The sequence below is a fragment of the Corticium candelabrum genome, chromosome 1 (genome assembly GCF_963422355.1).
Source record: "Corticium candelabrum chromosome 1, ooCorCand1.1, whole genome shotgun sequence".
NCBI lineage: Eukaryota > Metazoa > Porifera > Homoscleromorpha > Homosclerophorida > Plakinidae > Corticium > Corticium candelabrum.
Window position 1 is genome coordinate 7,201,886 of NC_085085.1, and position 14,617 is coordinate 7,216,502.

General features: G+C 40.3%; 1 protein-coding gene across 2 annotated transcripts in view; it reads left to right on the forward strand.

Moving 5' to 3' along the window:
• Nucleotides 1-14,617, forward strand: part of LOC134180203 (phosphoacetylglucosamine mutase-like) — a 26,171-nt gene continuing 11,554 nt past the window's right edge. For both annotated transcript variants that reach the window (XM_062647314.1, XM_062647306.1), the window contains exons 1-4: nt 1-125; nt 187-257; nt 9,251-9,294; nt 9,365-9,549. In XM_062647314.1, the coding sequence (XP_062503298.1) occupies nt 28-125; nt 187-257; nt 9,251-9,294; nt 9,365-9,549 (398 nt within the window). In that variant the 5' untranslated portion in view covers nt 1-27. The remainder of the gene's footprint in view (nt 126-186; nt 258-9,250; nt 9,295-9,364; nt 9,550-14,617) is intronic.

The window sequence follows — 14,617 nt, forward strand, 5'->3', positions numbered from 1 at the left end:
CGGATGCTATAGCAAGATCCAAGATCTATGGAGAAGCACAGGAAAAAGATAGAATTTGGAGCAAGGCAACACCCTAAGCTTGAAGGAATTACTTACAATTATGGAACCGCAGGATTCAGGGAAAAGTTAGTGTAGTGAAGTCTGCTGTCCTATTTGAGCTTTCTATATTTTTTCCTTTACTTGCAGGGCTGACAAACTAGACGCAGTCATGTATCGTATGGGACTGCTAGCTGTGTTACGTTCAAAGAAAACAAAAGGTACAGTGCTGTTTCATTAATTAATAACGTAACGTTCAGTTTCTCGCCACCAGCCATAGCAAGGATTCGAGTTTAGGCACCAAATCTGAGTATGGGGTCACTCACAGTGTGCATTTACTGACGGCAAGTATTGATTAATGTTAATTTATTAGATCTTGGCAGATACCCAATACTCTAGATGCACTGTTGATCATGACAGAATAGTCTTTGTGGGTCTCTCTATTTTAGCTAATAATTCATGATGATGGTGGCTAAATCTGGTTCTGGATTAGCCTCGGGCATCTTATTCTGCTTACTGAGTACGAGTGTCAGATTATTTGGAAGTTGCCTAAAGATGCCTGGTGGCCACATTTACGCCTTTGCTGGCTTTAGCTTCAAGCTGTTGAACGATTTGAGGTGGGATTCAAAGTCAAGGTGGCACATGTTTGTACACTTCGTGAATGGAATGCCAAGTGAGCTACACTCTACCATCTCTGTGTGTGCATGGGAAAGTGGTTGAGGTGAAAGAAACAACTAAGTTATAGACTCACCAGAAGTACCAGTACCAGTGGAAGACAAGCTACGATATGAAGCGTGTACATAAATTTGGAGAATGCTCGGCTCAACTAAGTTATTTTAGATCTGCAAGAAACAGTTACCAATCACGAAAAAGAACTGAACAAACTTCTGTTTTCTTTTAGCTGAATCAAGACAATATGTAGTTTAAGAGTGTCCTTTTATACGGACTTTCCTGATTCAATTGCTTTTGACAGTTTTTTCTTGAACCCATGACTAGGAAATGGATATCGAAGTACTAACCGGTTGAAGGAAGGCAACACGAAATCAGGACCTCATCGAAAGTTATCACTAATAAATGAGTTTCTGATGACATGCTTGAAACTGGAAGTTGGCTTGCTGGAAGATGATTTAGCTGATAGATTTCAAGTGTCTATGATAACAGTGTTAAGGACAGTTAATACTTAGCTTTGCTTGCTTCATTGTGTTCTGACTAATTTGCCTTGGTGGATGGAAAGACATGAAGTTAATTCTCTTATGCTCTCTAGCTTTCATAGTTTTGGCTATGCAGATGTTTGTGTCATCATTGATGCCAACGGGGCGTGACTAGCAGGACTAGATGTAACTGAGATCCCAATCAACAAACCCTTCGACCCACAACTTCAGAGGTCAACGTGGTCAGAATATAAGCAAGAAAATGCTCTAAAAGGCCTGGCAGGCATCAGTTTCAATGGATGTGTCACTTTTGTTTTGAAGCTACATGGTGGATGCCTAACAGACACTGAGTTGACTCTAATGTCAGGTCTGCTAGACGAGCTTGTCCAGGTGATGCAATAATGGCTGATCGTGGGTTTGACATATGAAACCAGTAAGAAAGGCATTGGGCTCTTCATACCACCATTCACACTATTCACACGAGGTCGGAAACAACTCTCATACACAGAAGATACAAAAGCCATTGCAGCTGTAAGAATGGATGTTGAAAGAGCTATCAAGCGCATAAAATCCTATCATATTCTTGATGCATCACCCTTACCCCTTGATCTAATTCCTGTGGCTGACAAGATTTGGTTTGTTTGTGCATTTATGACAAATTTCAAACACCATTTTGATTACAGTGCATAATGCAAGAACATTGTGCATCAGAGACAATGACAGGAAGAAAATATGATATATCTGCACCAGTTTCTGTCATCAATAACTTAACAACTGCAACTAGCACTACAGATATCACACACTCTGCTGACACTACATGTACAGATATCACACACTCCACACCACCTTCAACACGATATTATTATGTACTATATTATTATGTCAGATATTATTCTCCTGATACAATAATATCTGACAGTTCAGTCACCAAACAAAGAATGATGTTGTTTTTATTCTTGTGGTAATGATCTCCATTCCTCTGGTGCCACTTTTCCTCATTCATCTATTGTTGGTGTTCATTTGTCTGGTGCTATTCCCTGATTCAATGCTCAATGAACATCTAATGCTTGTTTATCCCCATCCTCTTTTACAACTGTAGCTACACTAGTAATACGTGAACCTCCATCGAGCGTCGCTTCAAATGAAAGCTACGAAGCAGTACAAGTGTATATCATTGGGAGAAATTTACCTTTCCCCACCAGTACACAGAGTATACCCGAACACCAGTTGCTGACTGCTCCTTCCACCAACTGTAGACAGGATAGAAGAGAACGCTACCGTCCCTATGAATTGTCTCAACTCCTGTTGGCAACGCCGGCAAGGGTGGTTCACAGTACCGCCTGCTGGGTGCTCCCACCCCACCAGTCACTTTGCTTCCCCTCGCCCTAGAGCCTTCATTTTTAATATCAGCACTGTCACGAGATGTCATGTGCAAAACTAATTGATTAATTAAATTATGAATATCTTCTATTTGAAGTTCAAATTGATTAAAACGTTTGCTGTATTGTTTCTAGTTACTGTAGAGATGTCCTATTCCTACCCAAAATGGTTTTTCCTCACTCTAGGTCATACATACTACACTCTATAGCTACTCTAGACAGGATTCGGTCAGACTTCCAATTTTTCCAACGCTGTAGTTATAGATTCTGTATGTCTTTGTCTATTGCTTTTACAATCTAAACTGTCTATATAAATACATATTGTATCACTTTACGTACAATATATATCTGCTGTATCAGTATTGGTGACACGTGTTAGTAACAAACCTCTGCGTAACGTGCACGCTACTCTTCACGTTTGTGGATACTGCAGCAGCAAGATTGGATGCTCGTAGATTTTCAGGTAGCACTACCTTTCTGTTTGTTTGTGATCAAAATTATTGACGTCTTTCTGGCTAATTTTCTCTCATGCTGAACGAGCGCATAGTGATTGGCTGCCCAGCCATTGTCCCTCGCCGCATGCGACACAACGCGTCGGTGATTGGTTACTTGCTTGCATACCATACATTCCTGAAGCATGATACTCATATATGGTCATTTTTTGGTGTACATAGTCAGCCACAGAGATTTGGAGCAATTAGAACCCCGTTAGTATACCGCTCCTCGCAAGTCACGTGACTTCTTTGAAGTCCCAGTCCTTTGACTCGTAGCTTTCAACAAAGTCCAACGTCATTGCCATTGACTGCACACCCTCCATTGCCATGGAGTGCATTATTACATGTATTCCGGACTGTCATTAGGGTTGTACTTCAACTCATATGATACCTCCTTTCACTGTTTTTTAGGTGACATTTGCAATCTGATACATGTCTCCAACCTCAACCTTTTGGATACCCATATTTATTGTGGTTTTCAGAAACTTAACCATGGTACTGACTCACAGGGATCCTCATTCAGTGAAGTTGTGGTTGTGGTCCTGGTTAGCAAGTGGCGCAAAATCAGGTGTAGGTGCTAAGCCACCACAACTTAGGAGTGTCATTGATACTTCCATTGCAGATGTGCTGTGGGAGTTTGTCACTGCACCTTCTGAATTATCAGAAAAGTTTCAATCAAATTTCATAACAGTTTTAGTGGAAGAGGCAAATGTGTTGTCTGTCAAACAGAAACAAATTTTTACAAGCAAAATTGTGATAGCTTAGTTATAGTTCCATCTATAACTAAGCAGGGTCGTCTTCTCAGTGAGCAAGTCTTTCGAACAATCCTGGGTAAAGAAGGAAGGCAACTAATGTGTTCAGTAGCTGTGGCAATGTCATGGAACATAAAATAGTGTGCAGGTCACCACCACCCATTTTGTGACTACAGCTGCAAGGAACCTCTTCACTGATTCTAATATGTCATGATTTTCTCTGTCAGGAGAAGTGTGCCGACAGAATATGTACTTGCTGCAGCTATTTATAAAATTAATCAGCACTACTTGGCTTGCTGCTTACAAATTACGGTCAATGGATTGTCCTACTATTATTATGACAGTTACTACTAGTACCCCTTCAGATGTTTGCAGTAGCTGTTCAAGAGCTTATATTCAGGACTTCTGGGATCAAATTCATCAAACTTTCTTTTCACTCACTTTTGCTACTACAGTTAGTTCCAAGCATCAACTTGTTGAAATCCATTTCTGATGCAGCAATAACACTTGGTCTACTAGATTTTGATGGTCTGTTCCACTGACAAAGATGAGACGTTGGTGGCACTTTTGAAGCTGGAATAAATCCTCTCCCCAGAGCTTCAAGAGACCCATCTGCCAATCATCACCAATATAACTACTACAATAATAATCAATAGTAAACACTGTGTTCATTTACCCAGCTTTGCATGTGCATGTGGTTGACATAATATGGGCAAATGAACCGTTCACTTGACGACAACTACATATATCTCAGAAGTCTTCATAGCTGGCTTGACGTTTACTTGAAAGTAGCATGAAAATTAGTCAGGCCGCCGTTGTGCTCTAATGATTGTACGTACCCAGCAGCATGGAGTCTATACCGGTACGTGAGAGATTTCAATGCTCCTGGCTTTGTAGACGTAACAGTTGACGCTTTACCAGTTTTAGTGCTGAAGCTTGCACTAACATATTCATAAACTTTTCAAAGAGTGGACTTCTGAAGTACAGTATAGTTCAAACTCCGAACTCCACCCATTTCTTCAAGAACTGGCCTTAGCTGTAACTACGGAAAGGTTGACTATGGTATTTCTTCGATTAAATGCCGCAGCTTTTATTTTTTAGCTACAGCTCTAACTGCGGCGTTTAAACGAGGGCGGCGTTTATTGCTGTAGGTTTGACACCTTTTCAAGAGAATAACACTTACCATATTGGTAGGCATTTCACACTTTGAGACATCATGTTGTGAAACAGTATCAGAATAGTCTAAAGAGACGTTTGCCTCACGTATGCCTCTAAGAGTCTTAAGATTTTCTCTTAAAACTCGAGCAATAGACGAAATGCGGCGTTTAATCGAGGGCTGCATTTAGTTTTATCTGTACTCTCAGCTGCAGTGTTTAAATGAGGGTGTTGTTGATCCGAGGGTGGCATTTAATCGAAGAAAGACGGTAGTCATTGGCTCCTGCCTCCTGGAGCTCCTCCAACTTCCTCCTCTCGTGCACACCATCATTTGGATTTATCATCTTCTAGTCCTCACCTGCTGTAACGACAGCCTTCACTCTGCAAGCAGATAAAAAAGGTAACCCAAAGAACGCTGTCAAGTACTGTACTGTTTCACAAGTTTCACTTTCCTGATACCTGAATGAGCGATGCTGCAACTAGCAAGTTACTTATGAAGCTCTGATGCCTTGCATTTTGATGGGCTGATGACTAACTTGGCTCCAGGAACGTCATCTTCCGTTAAATGGTGAGGATTCAGCATTACAAATCGCTTCAATTTTTTAAATCTTGTAGCTGCCAGCCATCCTTGGATTGTCCTGGGATTTGGCCCGGCGTCCCGGTTGGGACACGAAATGTCCCAGGATTTCCTTGAACAGAGTCAGACGAATACAACCGGGAGAGTTGATAGCAAAGTCGAAGTCATACACACGTTTCATCTTGCTTCTAATGATCTTTGAGTTATTTTCTGGTCTGTGGCCGGGTGGCTTCAGTTCTCTACAGCACATGCACGTTGCAGTAAGCTCAAATATCAATCAGAACTGTGAGGTGGTGCCTTCTGCGCGTGCGTCACGAATCAATGTGGATGAATGAGCTTTAATCAAATGACAGAATATTTGGACTAGCTCCTTTAAAGACATGGAAGGAGTTGAAAGACTGAAAAAATCTTTTCAATTCAGCATCGATCGAGGACGTATGATGCAGATTGGATTGTATGACATTTCCAGATGCATACACTAATGAGCAAATTCCAATTTACAGCCTCCAAGGAACACATCTGGAACAGGAAAACGAGACATCCATCTACTTGCACCACTTGTAAATCTAATAAAATCGTTTTTCGAAGTTAAATCTCAAGTCATGGACTTCTGCAAGAGCAAAACACATATCCAACAATGATTGCTGTCCACTTACAGAAACTGACATAATGCAAATATTGTCTGCATGAGCTACTGTTCCAGCACAACAGTGTCCAGTCAAACATCCTTGTCCTGATTGAGCTAATTGGACTAGCAAGTCATTAATGTACACAGCAAACAGCAAAGGCGACAGAATTTCTTGTTGTACTCCGTTTGAACGCATCGAACTGCTCAGCCACCATTTGACACCAGCGAATCCTCAATTTAATGTTCTTGTATCAGCACTCCAGAATTCTCAGCAATAATAAATCATACAATTTCTTTAGCAATTCGTCAACTGAAAGTAAGAAAATCTGCTGGACCCGATGAAGTAGAGTCAGAACACCTTAGGTATGGTGGCTGTGAATTAGCTATCCACATGAGTGCAGCCTTTACTGCTTGCCTAAGACATTCTGTAGTCCCAACTCAATTTTTGGAGTCTTATGTTGTTCCAGTCATTAAAGATAAACATGGTGATGCCAGTGATCCAGGCAATTACAGAGGAATAGCTGTTTTGTCTATAATATCAAAAGTACTGGAACTAATGTGTGGCTTTTTTGCACGGTATGCTGATGTCTCTAGTCAACAACAATTTGGTTTCAAAAAGGGTCATGGATGTTCAGATTATTCCTTCGTTTTGAAGGAGACTGTTGACTACTACCTATTAAATAGTAACAAAAAAGTATATGTGTGTGCTCTTGATTTATCAAAGCATATGATAAAGTTTCCTTTTATTGTCTGTTTAACAAGTTACTGGATAGAGGGACTCCTGTATATTTGGTTAAATTTCTTGCCAAGTGGTAATCATGTCAAGAAATGAAAGTTAAGTGGAACAACCACTGTTCTTCACATTTTGGCATTGGAAATGGATTACGGCAATGGAGCGTTTTGTTTCTATCTCTATTCAATCTCTCTATATATGATCTTTTGACACATTTTAGCTTTTCTAGTGTCGGAGCTAAAATAGCAGGTCTGTACCTGGGGTGCTTGACTTACACAGACGAAATATAACACTAGTGTCTCCAAATGTTGCTAGACTACACAAATGCTAGATATATGTACTGAGTATGCAAATGAGCATCATCTGATATACAACACCAAAAAGAGTGTCGTAATTACATTCAAGCAGAGACGATGGAAACACTCTAGTGAATTAGAAGTTTTTCTCAATGGCAATAGATTACCAAACAAGGAGGAAATAACACATTTGGGCATCATCATGAATGATTACTGTATGGTACAGAGCACATTGGAGGCAAGAAAAGGAAATTTTATGTTGCTGTGAAAGGTGTCATTAGCCGATTTGGTGGAAGTTGTTCCTAATATGTGTGTATGAAGATCATGGAAAGTTAACTATTTCCAGTTCTTGCATATGGAAGTCATTTTTGGAACTTTGAAAGAAGTCTAGTAGAGACATTTGTTAACACAGCATATCGAAAAGGTATTTGTCGTGGGCTTGGTATGAGACAAGGACTCTATAGTGGAAGAATTTCTGGATTTGTTGGACCACAACAAATGCTATACATGTGTGTGTGTGTGTGTGTGTGTGTGTGTGTGTGTGTGTGTGTGTGTGTGTGTGTGTGTGTGTGTGTTGTGTGTGTGTGTGTGTGTGTGTGTGGTGTGTGTGTGTGTGTGTGTGTGTGTGTGTGTGTGTGTGTGTGTGTGTGTGTGTGTGTGTGTGTGTGTGTGTGTGTGTGTGTGTGTGTGTACTGAGTATGCAAATTAGCATCATCTGCACCTGCAACACTAAAAAGAGTGTCGTGATTACATTCAAGCAGAAACGATGGAAACACTCTAGTGAATTAGAAGTTTTCTCAATGGCAATAGATTACCAAACAAGGAGGAAATAACACATTTGTGCGTTTCGTGAATGATTACTGTATGGTACAGAGCACATTGGAGGCTAGAAAAAGCAAGAAATGAACTTGTGAGAGGACTAGCATTGCTAACAGTTAGACTTAGTTATCCTGGACACGGATTGGATATGGTAGATGGTAATATTTTTATGTGTAGGTTGTGTGTTAGTTACTAGTATGTCATTTGTATGCATGTGCGTGTGTTATGTTGCCCCTATGAGGGAACTACACCAGATGTGGTGTGATAAAAATAAATTATTATTATTATAAATGTCAGGACTGATTCACCTTAGATGCATCCAGAAAGCAACAGTATACTGGAGATCTTCGTTTATTGAAGTATTCTGCTGTTTCTTGAACCAAAAAGTGCACGTTGTAGTGCTATGTTTTGACTTAAATTCAAACTGAAGATTTGATGTCTACGTCTCCTCACATATTCCAGCTATGATAAGTTCAAGGATTTACAGATAACGGAAGACAACATTAATCATCATAGTTTTTAAGTCAGAAATGTCCCCAAGTTTATCTTTAACAATCGGAACCACAATTCCTTCTGTTAGACAGTAAGGAACATAGTCATGTTGCAACATACACGTGAATAGCTTCCCCAAGTGGGCAAAGATACAAGCAGGCAAATAGAATAGATGCTCTTTATGCATTTTGCATGCTTTAATTTGTGTTTAGATTGTATCTTCTGTTATAGCTACAAGGTGCATGGTTGTTTGACTAAACTGCTACCTTCACGTCAATTTGGTGTGTCTCTAATACCCTGTTCACACTAGCAATTTCAGAAATTAAGCTGGACCAGGTAAATTTTCTTCAAGACTTTATTACTATACTCTACTATACTCTACTAAAATACTTGATAAGGCCTTGTTTTGATGCCGATTTGGACTGTCTACTATCACTTTCTACTATACCTGGCATGGTTTTGAAGTCTCTAATGTGAACGTGGTATAAGGGTAAAGTAGGGTGGATCAGGTCGTATGCACATTATGCAATAGAGCTAACCTGATCTGAGCTGAATGATGTTAACTTGCTCCTTACCGTTATCTACAACTGGCATAGTTTGGTTTGGTATGTGTTTACACTGTATGTGACAGGATGCAACCAATATTGCGTCAATAGTGCTGTTAGAGGTTACCTGCTAATTTATGATAGAGGTGCATTTTGGAGGTGAGATATAGGTTTAACATTGACTTGGTTTTAGTGGAGGTTGGTCTAATGGTTACTGCATCTCACAATCCTGTTGAGGTATGTTGTAAGAAGCTTGGATATGTGTTTAGAACATGATTGTGCTTAGCACGGGTGATTTGTGTTACAGGATAATGGAGTAAAATTGGTTGATCCAATGGGTCTTATGTTGACTGAAAATTGGGAGCCACACGCCACTCACGTAGCAAACTGTAGTGATTTGGAGCTGGTGGATACACTTCAGAGAGTTGCTGCTGAAGAACAAATTGATGCTAAGCAGAAAGTGAATGTTATTATCATTGGCTATGACACCAGGTACATATTACAGTTTGTAGCTGTCATTTGGTTATATTTCTGTTTTATATATGTTTTGTGTTGTGGTATTCTTTTTGTCTGTACATTCAATGAGTTGAGTGCTTTCTTTGCTTCTTTATTGTTACTGATATGGTAGCACTTCTACTGAATTTTTGAAAGAAAATTTTGTTAAGAGTTTCTTTGACTGCTAGTCTTTGTGCAGTATCCGAACAAGATAACATATTTCTGGTTTTCTTGAATTGATGCATAATGAGGTTGCATGTATCACGTCCATACATGTGGCTTACATGTGAGTTATGAGTGTAAGCTATATTACATTTAGTCCTACGCGTGTAAGCACATATAAACTAATGTAAGTGCATGGAGAGAGCATTAATACCATAAATACCATATCGTATGCATATAAACAACAGCATACACGCATAATGAAATATGGTGACAAGGTAACCACGCGTTACATGTTGTGTGATAGAGAGGACACCTAATGTTTCTACCATCTCATTTTGTTGACGTTGTAGCAACACAAACATTTTATTTAGTTTTACTGGGCATATGGAGCATATGGAACAGAATATGTTTCAGCCACACTAGGTGGTGTTTTTAAGTTTGTTCTTTAATTCAAAGGTGGTCAATCACATGTTCTAACTATGCAATCTTCCTGGTAAACATCCAGGCAAGAATTGTTTCCACTGTTAGTATTGGTCAAGATGTGGCCATGTTTGATCAAGAGCTGGCCAAATAGCTAGAATGAACTATCTTCTTATTTATTCTAACCCTAGCTGACTGTAATAGTGTGGCTCTTAAGATAACAAAGAAGGCGATTGTTACACAAGTGCCACAGGTATCAGACCTTGCGCTGCATTCTTACGCATACCACAGTAGTCAGATTTTCCATTTCTATTTTGGACAGTAGCAAGTACTTTGTGATATACTAGTCTGGTTTACAATGTAGAAGTTTTTAGTTATTCAATCAACTATAGCATGAACCAGCTAAAAGACTGTGGCAAAGAGCTGCTGGCTATATTGCTGGACCAGCTGGACTGGCTCCATTGCTTATGTATTCTTATGGGACCACACTGCACTTATGCCTGCCTTTACAACTGGTTTTTGCTGTAGTTTCTCACTGCCAATATATTGAACAGTACTGTATCAGGGCGTATACAGAGGGAGTTCGAGGGGTTCAGATGAACCTCTTTTTTCAGCTAGACTGAAAGTATTTTGTATCATTCCGCGTGCAAACATGTGTGTTTATAGATAATGCTGGCAAAGAAAATGGGCCAACATTTCTAACGGTCTCGTCCTCAGTCCCTGAAGGACCGACCACCTGGCACCTGGAGTTTGCACTATGCCAAATCTATGTGTACTTTTGCAGCTTTTTGCAATGCTACCACTCAGCACTTGTTCCTGTGAGCATTCTGCTTCTGCTCTTAGTTGACTCAACACATACCTACTCTTCACTCAGAGTGAAGATTGTCTTGCTCATGCAGCTCTTATCCATGTGGACTATGCTCCACCTGTTGATGTAAACCAAGTGTACAAGTTGTTCATGAAGAAACATCCATAGCGAATTAATGCGCTTAGCGTATTGTTTGAGAGCTCTGTTCAGTAAATTTTCTATTAGCATTATCACGACTCTTTCTGCAGCTGCATCATTATTAAGTATTTGGTTTTATGTACGACATTGCACTGCAGAAGTGTCACTTGCACTGCCATAGCAAATAGGAGATAAATAACTGATAATTATAGTGCTACTTACTGTACCTGTGTCAACGTTAGGCTGATCATGAAATTTGAACTTTAGCAGTTTAAGCATTACATAGTTGCCAAATAACACAGCAATGTGGCGCTCATGCAACTGCTAATGACAGTACTTCTCAAATTATGAACCCCCTTTCAGAAATCCTGCTTACACCTCTGCTGTATTCATCAGATGCTTGTATTTGCTTGGAACATGCATAAACTATGTTTATGAAACAATCATGTCATTAAATGTTTACCTTGAGACTCCCTGTTTCATTGTAACTAATGAAATATAGATGTCATGTATTTTAAGATTCAATGGTGGTGTGTGTTGTATGTACTTCTGTTTTTCTAAGGTCGCAATTACAGTACATTCTCACATTAGCCTTACATTTCCATTGACATTGCGTATGCTAATATTAATGTCAATGTGCAGTCACACCTAGTATATTCATTTGTGTTAGATTTCGCAATTGGCATCACATCGTCGGATAAAAGCTCTTGTTTGCTGTCTTCTTCATGCTTCAGAGTGACCAGGCTATGTTTATTGCTGGCAACAACATTGGTAGTTTTTTTGCCCAGAAGGTAAAGTGTTGCTGCTGTACACCTGCTATTGCTTCTGAAATCTACACAGAAATCTACATATTCTCCTGCACTGTTGAGGGAAATATTGAAGCTTAGGGAGAAATGTCGATTTTGGCGTGCTCCATAAAGAGCTGGATTTTGGGAGTCAGAAGTCTGACAACCTTGGCAGGAAGCTGATATGATGTACCCTGACTGGGAAGACAGTTAATACAGTGCCTACTTCAGAATACCGAAGGGCGTTTTTTGCACAGTTTGTGGATTGTACTGCAACTTCCTTTGAAGAAAAATACTGCAATGCGTGCAGCTGTTCCAGTAGATAACCGAATGGCTATTCTCTTGTACTGTCTCGCTCTCTCTGTTTTCGCACATCTGTTGCTGATGTTTTTCTTTTGGAAAGTCTAAGGCTTTAGCTATTGTTCAGAATGACGTCCACGTCCTGCATAGACACACGGTTCCTTCAGCAAATTTTTTATTTGTTCCTTACAGGTTCAGAACTTGACCAAGTGTTGTGTGATTTTGTAGCTCTTTATCATCTTTTTTAGTGTGCTGGTGCTCTGGATGGAACTTTCATGCACATAGAAAGCCTGTCAAGTTTGGACATTCATATTTCTGCTACAAGCGTTTTCATTCTATTATTATTTGGCATGTGTGAGTAAAAGAGGTATCTTCACATTAGTCAACTCAGGGAGACCTGTATCTGTAAGTGATTCTTTCACCTATAATCACAGTACCTTGAAATGAAACATTGATTTTGGGGACTGGCTTCATGTAAGCCATTCAAGAATAATCTATGGACAGGAAATTAGACCCTTTCTAGGTGCTGATGCTTTTCTTTGTCTCCAACAGTAGTAAAGTGCCATGAGACGTAGCCATATGAGCTTCAACTACTCTGTCATTTGTACTAGGAGAGTTGTAGAACAAGCATTTTCTCACTTAAAGGGATGTTGGAGAGTAACTGCACAGAGCAAGCTAAGTGTTGTAGACACTGTTTACTGTGGACTTGATAATATTTGTGAGAGATACGAATGTTATGAAGATGACGTTTTACCAGACCCCACAAGTTTTGAAATTGGTGCTGAAGAGGGTGACCCTGAATGTCTTTTTGGAATGGGTTTATGCTCATTATCCTCAATAGGCTTCAACTTTGGGTTCTGTTTCTTAGCTTCTTGCTTGGTTACCCAGTGCAGTAAACAAAGTTGAAACACTTGGTGTCTGTGGACATTTTTGGTGACCATGCAGGTTACAATCTATATATGTAAAGGAGAGTGGTCTGTGTGTATGTTTGACCAAGTGTGTCTCCACCACCCCCAGTCTAATCTTAACCGAATTTGGCTCGTGCATGCCGAACCAGTGGAGGCTGACAGTGAGAGTGTCACCATCTTCCAGAGTGCACGCAGTTTCCTCTCAAGGGGTTGACTCCTTAGTAAAATTTCTTGATGACACAAACGCTACACCTTCCAGTTTATTCGAACACATGCTTGCACCAGTTACATGTAGACTGTACATGTTGTCATTCTTCACAACACTTCCAGTGATCGGATATTTCTTGCCAATTAAAGCCACTCTTCTAGCGCTTGCGTTTCTCTCTAAATTCTGACTGCATTTGCACTGAATCCAACTCACATGTTTCCTGCACCGAGCACTACATGGGGAGTGTGTCAATTTCCAGGGTTCTAGCCAGGTTTGTGGCAAGGTAGCAGGGGGGTCAAGTTTGGGGTATGCCAAGTTTGGGGTGTGCCATTTTTGCAGTTTGGGGCATGTATTCTAATTACTTTTTCCGCCTTGCATTTCCAGTTCTGGTTGGTAAAACCTTCAATATTACATTTTGCTGTTATACCTCTCAGATCGAGGAGAAAGTAGAAACTACCAAGATCCAGCAGTAATTATGTAGTTTTCTGTAGCTAGTTCCTTCTCCTCTGTCTACTTTTGGTGGAAAAGGTCTGAAGGCAAGTCTTTGATGCTTTGTTGCTCTCATTATCTCACCGCATTCCGGTGGGGTAAGACGGTGTCAACTTGTTTATCAAACATTTTCCAAACCAGAGGTCAATCTCACCAACCCACTGAAAGTGCTTTCCTGGATTCTGTAGTTAGCTAGTAACTTAATTAAGGAGGTAAGTACCACCCACACCTGTTGCAATCCAATTTCATTAGCCACTTCCCTGTAAACGTGAACAGGACTGGAGATTAGTTGTCAACTATACCCAGCTGCAATTCTCTTTGAACACAAATTATATGAACAAGACTTTGCATCAAAGGCTGTCCTTCCAATGACAACTTGGGAGAGGACTGGGTAGAGACTAGCAAGTTGAGAACCGTATAGGTAGTGACATAGCCACAACGATGGATGGCATAGTGGTCATTGTCAAGGCGTAGGTGGCCCAGGCTGAAGGCATAGTGGCCTGCTACGCCTTAAGGTCCCTGGCTAGAACCCTGATTTCTACAAAAAACCAAGAACAGCGAGATTCTAATTTATTTCATTCATTCGGGCTCATGAACAGGTGACTACAGACAGCGACGAGACTATCCATGACTGAACTGCCGAATCACTCGCTCATGAAGAAGAGGTAATGAGACAGTGACGACTTCACGTTGATTGGGAGAGACATGCAGCAAGGAGAGTGCAACAGTCACCAAATTTCCATGAGCTCTCAACTATGACGCAGCACAACCTCCTGTCTCATGTAACATTGGCTCCATGTCAACTGTTTGCATCAATTGTGGCACAAAAAAAGTGGAGAAATGA